General features: G+C 43.7%; 1 protein-coding gene across 8 annotated transcripts in view; it reads right to left on the bottom strand.

The window, feature by feature from the left end:
* The window catches only part of OTULIN (OTU deubiquitinase with linear linkage specificity), a 40247-nt gene that overhangs the window by 15155 nt on the left and 10878 nt on the right, over positions 1 to 14214 (bottom strand). For 4 of the 8 annotated variants that reach the window (XM_051853560.3, XM_089312630.1, XM_089312629.1 and 1 more), the window contains 3 exons: positions 9519 to 9613; positions 5975 to 6118; positions 32 to 157 (listed from right to left, as the gene is read on the bottom strand). In XM_051853560.3, coding sequence (XP_051709520.1) covers positions 32 to 157; positions 5975 to 6118; positions 9519 to 9613 — 365 coding nt within the window. Of the gene's footprint in view, positions 1 to 31; positions 158 to 5958; positions 6119 to 9518; positions 9614 to 14214 lie in introns of all 8 variants that reach the window. The other 4 variants (XR_016220097.1, XR_016220098.1, XM_051853561.3 and 1 more) reach the window with 2 other exon arrangements.

Below are 14214 nucleotides of genomic sequence, written 5' to 3'. Positions count from 1 at the left end.
GCTCAGAGACAGGGAGCCCCATGTTCCACACCTTCTTCCTCAGTAGAGTAAGAGACTCCTTGATTCTGTCAACCAGGTCTTCACTCTTCCCATCAAATTTCAGTCCAAGTTTCCATTGTTTGATCCAGTTGTATCTGTTTATAAGTTTTTCTGGTAACTAGAATATCAAAACACAGATAAAGAGCCGTTAACATTTTAAGAAATCCATCACACAATCCAAGCTGTAAAAAACCATGAAGCAGATAAAGCCTAATTCCATTCCTAGAATTAATCCCTGCAGATCGGGCATATGGGTTTAGGGTGGAGGATCTAAATCTATCAACCTAGATCCACAAGGCACTACTCTGCAGAGGGATGCTGGAGTGAAACAGGGCCTTTGGTTTAAATACAATAGCATAGTCTATCCTACAGAACACCAACCACAGCTAATCACAGCCAAGGATGTCCTACACAGCTTTAATAGGATAAGGCAGGGGACCTACTGCAACTTCTCACAAACCACCTGCAGGCTACTGGGCTCACTGGCCACCTCCTAACCCCTCCCTGGTGCACTTCTGGGCATGGAAGACAATCCTAAGTGAGGTTAAAACATCAGTCTACCAAAAAGAGGTAGAAAATAATCTTTTTGTCAAATAATATTAACATATACTCTAATGTTTGGTATTCAAATATTATATTCAGTTTAGTTGCCTAATAAACACAGTAAATTTTTGTAATGCAGCTGAGAATAAGCTACAGAACTAAGGAAGCTATAACGACTTCTCCCGTAAAAGAAGTGATAGCTGAACTACTACGTTGCTTCTTTCCTTCCCCACACCCCTGGAAGATTGGTTATTTTGAGTCCCTCTAGTTATCAGTATTATCTGGAGTTTGAAAGGCAAGCTGAGACACAGTTGATGAATGGCAGCATGGGAAATTAGACTCTCCCAACAGTCCAGGGTGTGTCCAGAGAAAAATCATGTAATTAGGCTGGGTATAGGCATGTCACTTCACCACTATAAAATTAAGAAATGAAATTCACCTCCAAGTCAAAGGGTCATTAAAGAATAATTAAGTTCTGCAACAGTCTACGAGGAACTGCAATCTAACAGTTATAAATACAGTTTCTGATGAAGCCGTATGGAAGCTAAGGCTCAAAAGACCCTTTCACAATGGTAATTCTGGTTGCACCTCCACAATCTATAGCAATCACATGACATGTAGGTGGTTTCATATCTAGAAAAACAGAGCCAAAGTAGGAATGTAAATTATGCTTCCCTGTTACTACAGAGGCGGCAACCTACATCAGTAAGAGGGAGGCCGAGCCTCGTCTGGTTACAACAAATGACCTTCCACGGAGCAGCTGCAGCAGCTCAACTCACAGGCAGCTCTGCTGTCAAACTCTTACTGCAGTCTCTCAGACTGATCACCAGAACCTAACATGCCCCCGGGTGGCAACCAGTTGGAATTACAACTGGGCACAAAACCACAATGGAACAAAAAACACTGGTTATGCAGAAGTGGGCTTGGGGAGGAGGAACAGAAGACAGGCCAAGTGTCAAGTAGCACTGTACAGCATCTAAAACACAAGTACAGTCCTCAGCTGAACTATTTGATGCCTCCCGAAGGTCTGACTACAGAGGAAAACAGAATACAAGTCAGTTTCCTAGTCCTGTTCATATATGGGTCACACTGTTGCAAGAGTAATTATCCAGTTCGAGGCTGCATACTTCCAGCAGATGAGGAAATCTGGGAGAAATTCCTAAACATGAGGCATAAGAAGAACTATTATAAAATAGTGAAGTTAGAATCACTTCTCGGCCTTTTGGCTAAGACCAAGTGTAGAAAATAGTGAAGTTAGAATTATTCCCCCCAAAATGAACATTATTTTATATGCTTTCAAAGCATAACATAAAATGCATACATATAGTCATTCTTTTCTACTAAGTACAGAGATTGGACTTCTGTTAGAAAAAGGGAGATTTATGAAAGAAATAATGATTAGAAATATTTAATACAGTAAGTATTAGGTGTCATTTCCTTCATGACTGAACTAAAAAACACTGTTTCTCTAGCAACTGCCTGTAATAGCTGACATCACTACTGAGAAAACAACAAAAATGTGTCATGCCCAACTCATAAAAAAAAGAGTTTGATAGAGCACCTCTTATGCTAGCACACGCTGTCAGAGGTCCTAAACATTCAGAGATACCCCAAAGTTTGGCAAACTTAGAAACCAGTGGACCTCTGTTTCAAAAGACCCCCTCTTAGGCACTGGAGTACTGCTGGGGTGGGCACTTAGCCTCACCATTAAGATGTCCGTATGTCACTCTGGAATACCTGATTTCAATTTCAGGCTCCACTCTAATCTGCTAATGTAGATCCTGGAGGCAACAGTGAGGGCTCACAAAGTTGGGTTCCTGCCATCCATATGGGAGACCTGGATTGAGTTCCTGGCTCCTAGGTTCAGCCCAGCCCAGCCCAGCCCAACCCTAGCCACGTGGGTATCTGGGGAGTAAACCAAAGGGTAGAAGGACTCTGTCAGTTCTTTCTGCCTCAATACAGCTAAAAAAAATGAAGTAGGAAAATAGCCACACCAAGCCATTTCTAAAGGTTGCGTTTGGAGTCAAATGACCCAACTACAGTCAAACACAGAAACTAGAGTCTGTACAGAAACAGGAACAACAAACAGGAAACCCAAGCAGGATGACAGAAGACGAGGGGACAGCTGGACTGCCAGAAGCCACAGTAAAGACAAAGCTCAACTCACAGGCAGAGAACAGGGCAAGGCCAGAGAAGCTGAGCCAGCAGGCAGGAAGTCCAGGGTCTCTTCCACGGAGCCTAGGTTAAGGAGAAGGCTGCTCAGTCTAGCCCTCCTGCTTCCCTTCAGTATCCTCAAACCAGATGATGTTCTAGGAGAAAGAGAAGATGGCAAAATGCCACAGAGCAACTCTCCATCTGCAGATGGAAGCAGGTTCAACTAGAAGTTCCAGCCCTAACTTCTTGCACTGCACACTTGCTCACTGGAGGAACCCCTTATCAGAGGCGACTTTCCAAGATAATTGCCGGAGGAGGGTTCTGAGTAAGAGAGAAATGGAAAGGCTACCACAGAGACTCTGAGGGACAACTGGAAGGAAGTTAAAAAGCAGTCTGGTTAAGTGATGGAGTTGTGGTACAGTGGGTGTAGCTGCCATTTACCATGCCTGCATTCCATACTGGAGTGCCAGGTTGAGTCCCAGTTACTCTTCTGATCCAGCTTCCTGCTAATGCACCTGGGAAGGCAATGGAAGCTGATCCAAGTACCTGGGATCCTGCCAACCATGTGGGAGACCAGGGTGGAGTTCCTGGCTCCTGGCTTTGGCTTTGACCAGTCCTGGCTGTTGTGGTCATTTGGCGAGTGAACCAACAAATGGAAAATCTCCCCCCTTTCCCTTCCCCTCAGTCCCTCTCCCCTTCCCTTTCTAGCTCTTTAAAATAAAATAAAATAATTTTTTTTTTAAAAAGGCAGTCTGCTTAAGTATAATCAGACTAAGTTTGTAGACTCTTTCCGTCCTCTACTGGCTCCTCAACTACAAAGTGGATGGTCAGTCTGTCACCTGTCAAGACATGGAAGCCAAATAACATAACAGACTGTGTCAATCAAATGTTCACACTATGGTAAATTGCTGGGGCCTGGGACATCAAAACAAGGACAAGGCTTCTGGGATGAGAAGTTAACTCTTCAGCTGGTATGAAGCAGACCCACAGTATATAGGAAAGGTAAATACTAAACTCGCAGGCTGAACAGTGTTTTTCCCCCTTGACACAGGCCTCCTGGCATTCAATAACAGAAGATACATAGCGCTTTGACCAACTAACTACTCTGTGCTCCTCAGAGCAAAGCATGACGGCTGATATACTTAGAAAAAGGAAGAAATTAGAAAGACACTTGAGAATTTAAATACTATTTTCACATCCCTCAAATTAGGTCAGGAAAACCACCTTAAAGGCCCCTCACTCACACATGCAACACTTTCTAATACTGTTCAGAGACCAAACACAGCCTACTGTGTTCCTGACCTATTTTTAATGTGGCAAATGATGTGATCACACAGGGATGCAGAGCTTTACTTTCTTTAGGGTGTATTTTATATGCTTAACTCTCTAAGGCACTATTTGCACCAGTTTCTTGTAAAGAAAAAGTCAAATTCAGTGTTAATTAAGTCCAGAAATCTAATTAGCCCCATAAAGTTAAGGGCTCAAAAACAAAACAGCCTAAAATTCTTAAAGAGGATTTATGTCACCATCTATAAACTAGGCTATGGTTGTCAGTGCCATCATTGTTAGTTTTTCTAGCAGTGTCCATCCACGGGCATGCATTTGCCAACTAAGTAACAATTCTGAAATATTATTTATTTCTAATGTCATTTACAAAGGAAAAACAACCTAGTCTAGCAATTTCTTTTGCCTCTATATCAAAGAAATATGTTAATACTGAAAACTCCACCTGCGATTATATATATCTTTACTTAGAAGAAAATTTCATTCCCAAATACTGTGTTGACAGTTTATATAGATGCTGATTTTATACTGCTTTTATAAACTAGATACCTGCGGGACATCACAGACCTCCACCTGAGACTCCTGGTTTTGCCCTTTGGAGTTAGGTGATCCCTTGTGCACAAACAGACCTCTAACTAGCTGAGTAGGCAACAACTTCCCTCAAAGTCTCTCTATTCTAGGCAAATACCCCAGTGCCTTCAACTGCCCCCAAAAATATCACGCACATGCTCATCTGCTCCTGGGTACTGCTGACCAGCCCAGCTAAAGGTGGGCAGCCACAGCCTGATTCTTAAAATTTTCCTTTTAAACTGCACCAGGGCTTCACTAAAATTTCAGGTGGGCTCACAGTTGCTGCAATCAATTAAAACCCAGACTTCCTTCTCTTTTCATAAACTATTAGCTCTCCCACAGCTAGCACTTCTGAGTTTGTTTTGAGCAAAGGACTTCAAATTTTTTTTCTCCTTTTAAAAAAGATTTGAAAGGCAGCATTAGAGAGACAGAGACAGAGACAGAAAGCAATAGTTTCCATCTGCTGGTTCACTCCCCAAATAGCCACAATGAATAGTCAGGGCTGGGCCAGACCAAAGCCAGGAGCTTCATCCAGGTCTCCTAGGTGGGTGCAGGGGCCCAAGGGCTTGGGCCATCTTGCACTGCTTTCCCAGATGCCTTAGCAGGAAGCTGGATTAGAAGTGGAGCAGCCAGGACATGAACTGGTGCCCACATGGGACACCTGGGTCATGGGTAGCAGCTTAATCTGCCTTTCCACAACACCAACCCCAGGCCTTTCGATTTTCTTCCAACTGATGTCACACTGTCAGTTCTAACCAATCATTCCTGCCTACCCAAATCCTTCAGGACATTCTATCATCCAACCTACCATGGGACATAACTGTGTCAATACAACAACACATGACTTTCTGGTCTATCTTTCCCACGTGGTGTATATAAAAGAGTAAAGAAGGCAAGGCCAAGGACATAGCCCCTGACACTTGCCTCCTCAGGAAGACTCTCTCCCACATGCTATCAATCATCTCTCTTCCAGTTCAGTCGCCTACTAAACCAATCCTCACACTACTCCAGAGAGTACTAATTTTGCGAACTGCAGCTAAAACCAAAGGAATGTATATTCTAAAATTCTGGCCAATTTTCAAATAGTAAAACATACAGCCCACTTATTACAAGTATCAGAACTAAAATCAAGCTGTTCCTAAGTGCTTTCTACAAAAGCTCAACATCTAATAATCAGCTGAATTGTTCAAATAACCTTCATTGTTCTCTTGGAGAAATACCAGTTATTTCTGGTCATTTTACTATATGACATCATTCTACATGTACAAAATTGAAAAATCCCACACACTTGCCTCTTACTGCAGACCACACGCACAGGAAAGGGGGAGTATTCTCACAAACACGAGTTGAAACACTGTGGACTCAAACCTGCAGCGCAGCGTACCAGCATGAGCTCCGGGTCCTGCAGCCAGCGGGGCAGCTCTGCCAGCTGGCTCATCGCCTGGAACAGTGTGGCCCTCAGTGCACAGTAATTATCTCCGCGGACTCGCCGAATGGAGGTGAACTTCTGAGAAACCTCCTCGTAGCCCTGGGAGAAAGCACCAAAGAATTCAAAATGTTCATGACAGACCACAGACAGCAGGGACCATTCATTTCTATCGAAAAGAGTGGTCCCAAGTTGCTGGAAAGATGGGAAACAAGACGGACTGAGTCCCTAATAACCTAATAACCAAAAGGAGTTAAATTTAGTATTATAGAGTATGTGTACAGATGCATCTGACTAGACATACAAAATTTTACAATTTAACCTTTAAAGCCCTAGCCATCCCCAAAGCTGGGTCATCACAGATAACCAACTTTGAAGATTTTCATTTGTGTTTAAAATGACTCTAAATTTCTTAATAATCAGACAGGAAAAAAAGAGATGTATTAACTTTATATCATATTTAAAACTTTAAGAAATCCCATTTCCAAAGGTATATGCATATGTATAAAAGCCTATGTGCTAGGCCGGCGCCGCGGCTCACTAGGCTAATCCTCCGCCTTGCGGCGCCGGCACTCTGGGTTCTAGTCCCGGTTGCCCCTCTTCCAGGCCAGCTCTCTGCTCTGGCCCGGGAGTGCAGTGGAGGATGGCCCAAGTCCTTGGGCCCTGCACCCCATGGGAGACCAGGAGAAGCACCTGGCTCCTGGCTTTGGATCAGCGCGGTGCGCCGTCCACAGCGCACCGCCCGCAGCGGCCATTGGAGGGTGAACCAACGGCAAAAGGAAGACCTTTCTCTCTGTCTCCCTCTCACTGTCCACTCTGCCTGTTAAAAAAAAAAAAAAAAAAAAAAAAGCCTATGTGCTAAAAGATGTCTGGATAACTGTTAGATTTTTTTTTTTTTTTTTTTTTTTTTTTTTGAGGCAGAATGATGGAGAAAGACACACAGATATCCTTTACACTGGTTTACTTCCCAAATGCCCACAAACCGCCAGGGCAGGGCCTCAAACAGACTCAGGAGCACAATCCAAATCTCCTAGGAGGTTGGAAGGAATCCAATTATTTGATCACCACTGCCTCCCAGGGTCTGTGTTGTCAAGAAGCTGGAGCCCAGGCACTCTGATATGGGACACAAGCATCTTAACCCACTAGGCTAAACATCCACTCCTGTTAGACCTTTTGAAAAAGCAGATTGAAGTGTCAATCTTGCCATCTAGAAATAAAAATCAGGAAATGAAATTGTTCAGTGGCAGGCTTAGTCACTCAAAACAGCCAATCAAATGGACCTCTTTGAAGTACACCCCTAAAAGGACACCATTCAACCCTAGTGACTGTGGTCCACAGGCAAGTGTGATGCTGAGTTCTCCAGTCAATAAGACTGACTTCACAGACCCCAAGCCTGGCTTCAGTCAGCCTATCACATATCCCAAAATCCTATTTCTTCCCCTGCACAAAGAAGCATTTCATCATGGAGTGGGCACGACACAGACCACCTCATCCTGCGTGTCCAAGTATTAGGGTCTTCAAGTCACAGGGTAATGTCCTAAGTGAATATAACAGTACCTCTTTTCAACAGAAGTTTGAGAGCTGATTTTGTACAACTACTGCAACATGTAAAGGCTCACCCTGTGTCACACCTAATATACATATCTCTTCCTTTCAGTGGATCCCAATCATGCCAAGAATTCGTAACAGCAAATTCAACTGCAACTGTACCTTTGCAAATGCATCAATCACTCATGCTATTTCAGAGTTGAATCAACCCTTCTTAAATTAAATGTGAATTGATGCACACTTACTTCGAAAAGAATATTCAAAACAAAAACAGAAAATTGAGGCAAATAAGGACTACAACAGAACAAGATCACAGATGTAATCAAGTATCTGAGGTGCTCTATCTCCTGAGTGCAGATGAGATACTCCTCTAAATGCTATGCCTTTGATTACCTGATCACCAGTAACAGTGCAACTGCAGGATCAAATCCCTCCTTCTATGGAACTAACAAACCCATAGAGGAATAATTTTCACATGAGTTCCAAAATAAGGAATGTTTGGACAACTCATATTCAATCACAGGCTTTAAAATACCAATTATTAGAAGAGACTCCCTGAAGAGACTACAGTCAGAAAATTTTAAGTAATTGAAAAGAATTTCTGGGGAGGATGAGATAATACAATTCAGACATCTGACATTCTGGTTATCTGGTTGGATATAGGGCTGGAGGTTGGAAAGCCTACCAGTGGTAAATAGCATATTCAGCAGACAATCTCATATACACAAACGTTTTCAACCTCTGGCAGGAACTAAGGGCCAGGCATCTTGTAATTGCATTCTCTAACTCCTAAAGAGTCAATATACCAGACCTGCAAGGAAGAGAGCTGACACTTGTGCTCAGAGTTTTATAAGTAGCAGCGACATTTGACTAAGGTCAGCCCATGAGCAACAGAAGTGCATCGTGAAAGATGAGTAATATTTTTTATATTAAAAAAAAGTTCAATGGGCCAGTGCTATGGTGTAGGATAAGCCTCATGGCTACTCCACTTCCCATCCAGCTCCCTGCTAATGATCTGAGAAAGCAGTGGAGGACTGCCCAAGTGCTTGGTCCCCGACACCCACATGGGAGACCTGGAAGAAGCTCCTGGCTTTAAACAGGTGCAGCTCCAACCATTGTGGCCATCTGGGGAGTGAACCAGCGGGTGGGAGACCTCTCTCTCTCTCTCTCTGCTTCTGCCTCTCTAACTCCTTAAGTAAATAAATCTTACAAAAAAAAAAAAAAAAAAAAAAAAAGTAGCAATTCCACACGGTTCAACCTACTAATAAGGAATGCTGGATTCTTTGGGACAGCCCAGAGGGTCTGCTGCTGGACAGGTTGTGTAGTATGAGTAGGCCAAGGTCTCTGAGCTGAGCACTGAATGGGCCCAAACATCTGCAGTGAGCCCACATCATGGGAGGCCCCAATATTCCTGGCCTTCAAGACTACCTTAGGGTCACCCAGCCACACAATGGGACTGGGAGAGGGCAGATCTTGGCACACACCCGAAATGAAGGAATCCATACTACATCCCTGTGCATTCGGAGCGTAAGAGGGTCCCAAGCCCCCAGGACTGGAGGGCATGTAACCAAACCTGGGGTGGAATGGAGGACAGACATATGAAACTACCAGCCCCATCCCTGAGGTTTCTACAACACCAGGCCAAAAGTCACTTCTCAAGTGGCTTCAAAAGGACAACAAATGACCAGCTGAACAGCACAGTTATTTATGGGTTTCACAAAGAAAATATATTACCAAAGAACTGATGCTGGTTCTATATTAATATTGTGACTCCAAATAAGTACCTTATCTTTGGGGTCTGTTTCCTCATCTCTAAAATTAGAGCACCAATATTTACACAGTCTAATGGTGGTTGTCTTAAGCAATGTCTAAAAATACAAAGTGACATATTTCGAACTTATGACAAACTACTTGAAAGATCTGAAATACTTGTATGTGTGCTTCTGTGTTGTACCTTTTTCATACATGTTGCTTTCTGTGTATTTCCCCTCCATTCTTTTTTGCAGTAGTCCATGATATCCATTTCAGGAGCCACACTTAATCTGGGTTCTGTTGAGGAATCAAAAGAAAAGCAAACAGTCAACAAAGCATAATCAGAGTAACCATACTGTTTTAATCCCAGGTCATTCTTTACTCCTCACCTTGTCTCATTTCAAAAAATCTAGAATTCATTACTGCCTCCTGGGCCAGACCAGCACCTTACCCCTAGCTAGCCATGTGGGCACTCAACTGGTTCCCCTTGTCACTATATCCTCCATTGTACACATGGTAGTTAGCAAGGTGATCCATCAAAAAGTCAGATGACAGCCATCACTCACTCCTAGGTTCGGAGAGCTCCAGGGGCTTTCTGTTGCACTTGAGAGTTACATCCATGTTCTTACTATACACAAGGCGCCTCTAACTGGGCCTACTCTGCCTCTCTGGCCTTCACTGCCATCACTCCCTGCACTAACTCTACTCCAACTCCACCTACAGCCTTCCCTTAGTCCCCAAGTCACCCAACAGGTCTGATCCCTCCCTGCATGCAGGCCTTTGATCCAGTGCCACCCAACGCTCCTGTGTCATAGTAACACACACACACTTTTGCTCTCTTGTCCTCTTATAGTCTTTTGTTTATCTTGATGCTGACCAACACTTAACATACTTCTTTTTCCCCATCTCCCCACACACCTCCACACAGAAGTCTCGGGGGGGGAGGGGTGCTTTGGTTTCTTGGCTGTTGACCTCAGCACCTAGAACTGCACTCACACACACGTGTCTGTGAATATTTTTCTAATCCTATTGCAGATACAAAAGTCTGGGGCCAGGTCATGGGGCAGTGGATAAAGCCACCGCCTGTGATGCCAGCATCCTGTATATGCTCTAGCTTGTATCCCAGCTGCTCCACTTCTGATCCAGCTCTCTGCTAATGCATCTGAGAAAGCAGTGGAAGCTAGTCCAGGTCCTTGGGCCTCTACCACCCATATCGGAGACCCAGAAGGAGCTTCTGGCTCCTGGCTTTGGACCAGCCCAGCTCTGGCTGTTGAGGCTATTTGGGAATGAACTAGCAGATGGAAGACCTCTCTCTTTCATGTCTAACTCTGTCTTTCAAACAAATAAATCTTTAAAAATATGCAAAAGTCTGAACTATGAGAAAACATCTCTGTTGTCTTGTAGTTTTTTATATCCAGTATATAAAGAAATAAATCCTGCTACAACAAAAAACTACATTTGTCAGTATTTATATCCTGCCCTGATCCCAAAAGGCTCCAAGTTGTCAGTAATAACCAGAAACAGAGTTCTCAGATTAGTTGATCCATAGACCTCATTTGGCTCTATTAACATATCCCCAAGATTAAAAATACAACTATTATCAGACAAATGTTAGAATTTTTAAAACGACTTTCAGGTTTTCTTTGTGTAATGTATGAGGTCTGGTGTTTGACTTTGTGATATACACACATGCCTATGGTTGGATGTGTGTTTTAGGAAGACAATGAGGCACATTCTCATGTACATCTTGATTCGTTAAACTACTGAACAGCTAGGTGTCAGCAATGATTTTAAAATATGAATATAAAAGTATCTTACAATGCATTTTTTCCTGTGGAAGCTACACATAAAAATGTTTTACTCAATTCAACTAATATTTACTGAGTGTCTAGTATGTGTCAGGCATTGAGCTGGGTGCTAGGATATGGACGCAGAAAGATTGTGTCCTGAAAGAACTTTGAAAGCACTGACAGCCCTCACAGTCAGCCAAGAAGCCAGAGTAATCAGGGATAAGGATGGAAACCCCCCTTGCAATGTAAGCAAATCCAATTTTTTTAAGTCAAGTACAAGAACTGCTTATTTTTCAAAAAATCTCATCGTCCAAACACTGTGGCATAGTATGCTAAGCCTCCACCTGCAGCACCAGCATCCCATATGGGAGCCAGTTCTAGTCTCAGCTGCTCCTCTTCCAATCCAGCTCTCTGTTGATGGCCTGGGAAAGCAGTGGAAGATGGCCCAAGTGCTTGGGCTCCTGCACCTGTGTGGGAGACCTGGAAGAAGCTCCTGGCTCCTGGCTTCAGATCAGCTCATCTCCAGCCATTGCCACCATTTGGAGGGTGAACTAGCAGACAGAAGACCTTTTTGTCTGTCTCTCCTTCTCTGTAACTCTGCCTCTCAAATAAAATCTTTAAAAAAAATCTCATTGTCAATCTTTTTAGAAAGAAAATCAATCTTTTACATGAAAGGGAAAATAATGTGTATCCAGATAACAGACATTTAACTGGGCGCACGTCGGGATTAGTTTAAATGTGAAACAGACTCTGAGGTATGATATACACATACCAGTGGTGCTTAGCAAATCTGTACATAAAAACCCTTCCATTTTAAATTCAAGAAATATTTTTTCACTGCTTAGCGGAGGATCATGTTCCCATGTATCTGCCTTTCCACTCAGCGGCCAAGAGCAGAAAGAACTGCAAATGGACAGAGCCAGGATACATACTGGCCACATTTTCCCTCCAGGCAGTATCAGGGGCCTGAACAGAGAGCACATTTCCACTCAGGAAGGGCCTCTCAGGAACAGAAGACTCCATCCTGCTCTCTTTGCGGCAGTATTCCTGCACACACCAAGACAAGCCCTGGCCCTCTAGGTAGGGCAGAAGAGGCCCACCACCTCAGAATGAACTGGGGAGCACCTCACGTGGGCCAAGAGGCTGGGCCTGGGTCACAGCCAGATGCAGAGGCAGAGGCTACATGGGGCAGTGAGGGGTGGGAAGATGGGGTTCTTACACACCACCATCATACCTCCCAGTCTGCTAGGGTTCTTCAGGAGGAGGGCTTAAACAGCTGCTACACACCACACACAAGGACCAGACCAGGGGTTGACCTCAAGCAGCTTATCAACAGTTCCATTCATGGCAAACTATGTAAACAAAAGAACATCTTAAATGCCCCAAAATAAGAAAGTTGAAAGCCACAAGGTACACAGGAGCTGAAATGACCAAGAAGTGGTCCTTAACCACTACCAGGTGACAAAGACAAGAATCAGACCCTCAGAAGGTGGGAAACTGGAAATACCTCCAGAAAGCTGACTCTTGGACAGAGTATACACTAGGACAGGGAACTCGGTCGTCTTCTGTGATGGGCCAGATAGGCAATAACTTGGGCTTTTGAGCCATAAGGCTTTTGTGACAATGACTCAACTTTACCAGCCATGAAAGTTATCACAGACACTATGTAAATTAATACATTCCATTAAAAGTATACTGATAAAATCAGGTGGCAAGTCAAATAGGGCCTAGGACTGATAGCTGATTCCTAGAGGAGGCGCAGAATGTGAGAGCAAACACCAGCTGACTCCACACCTTCTCCTTAGGAAGACCCCAGGCGTCCTCTGAGGTTTTGTGGCAGCCTGGGACAGCGGGACCTGAACACACCAGGACCACTATACAGAACATCTGCATCACCACCACAGGGCAACAGGTCACCAATTCCTTGTGAGGAGACTCAGAAATGACCAAAATCCCCACTGCAAAACATCTACCCCTGATTACACACATGACAGTGCCATTGTTGATCATAAAATAAAGAGAAACCAGGACTCAAAGCCAACCTGTAGAACACACATAATGCAAGAGAGAAAATGACACTTGTGAATTATCTGTGGTGCATCCCCAAATCGGAGGGTCCTCACACAGCTCCTACATGAGGCCCACCAGGGAAGTAGGAACCCACTTCTCCACAGGCAGCCTGCCCGCCCCACCTCTATGGACCAGCAAAGGCGGCAGGAATAATGCCTCAGCCAGCAAAGGGCCCTGGTTATTGTGAGATGAGCAGACCTGACAGAGGAGAAGCCTGATTGGGAAATCACAGAAAACAAGAACAAGTGCCAGGCATCCAGCAATCATTCTTTCTTACTAGTCCATCAGATTCACCTGGCCATCTGCATGCAAAAGCATCTACAACCTCAATTTGAAGTGAAAAACACATTCCAAATCTGAATCCTTCCCTAAGATCACAGGAAAACCAAGAACTAAGAGAGGGTTATTTTAAGAGATTCAACAAAACAATCCTCACAGTTACAGAAATGGTGTGAATGTAAAGAATGTGAGAATACATGCATTAAAATTTATTAACTCCAGAAATAAAAACTTCTAAAAAAAATTATTAACTCCAGGACCCGCACTATGGCGTAGTGGGCAAAGTTGCCACCTGCAGTGCTGATATCCCACATGGGCCCTGGTTCGGGTGCTGTGGCTGCTCCACTTCCAATCCAGCTCTCTGCTATGGCCTGGGAAAGCAGTAGAAGATGGTCCAAGTCTTTGGGCCCCTGCACCCACATAGGAGACCCGGAAGAAACTTCTGACTCCTGGCTTCGGATCAGCCCAGCTCCTACCATTTGTGGACAAACCAGCAGATGGAAAACCCCTCTCTCTGTAACTTTGCTTCTCTGTAACTCTGCCTTTCAAATATATCTTTAAAAAATTTTATAGACCTCAGGAAACCATCTTCACTAAACATTTCATCAAAACAAAATAATCAACACAGATGAAACAAATACACATGAGAATATTCCCTAAGAAGTGTATGTTAGTGTTTTATGAACACAGACAACAATTTAACTGCATTTTCTACTATAAACAGTAAGAACTCTATAAATAAAACAATTCCAAACATAC

The sequence above is a fragment of the Oryctolagus cuniculus genome, chromosome 14 (assembly GCF_051225735.1).
Source record: "Oryctolagus cuniculus isolate XC-2025 breed Fujian yellow rabbit chromosome 14, ASM5122573v1, whole genome shotgun sequence".
In the NCBI taxonomy this organism is placed as follows: Eukaryota; Metazoa; Chordata; class Mammalia; order Lagomorpha; family Leporidae; genus Oryctolagus; species Oryctolagus cuniculus.
Note: the sequence above shows the minus strand (reverse complement) of the source record. Positions and strands in the feature narration are given on the sequence as shown.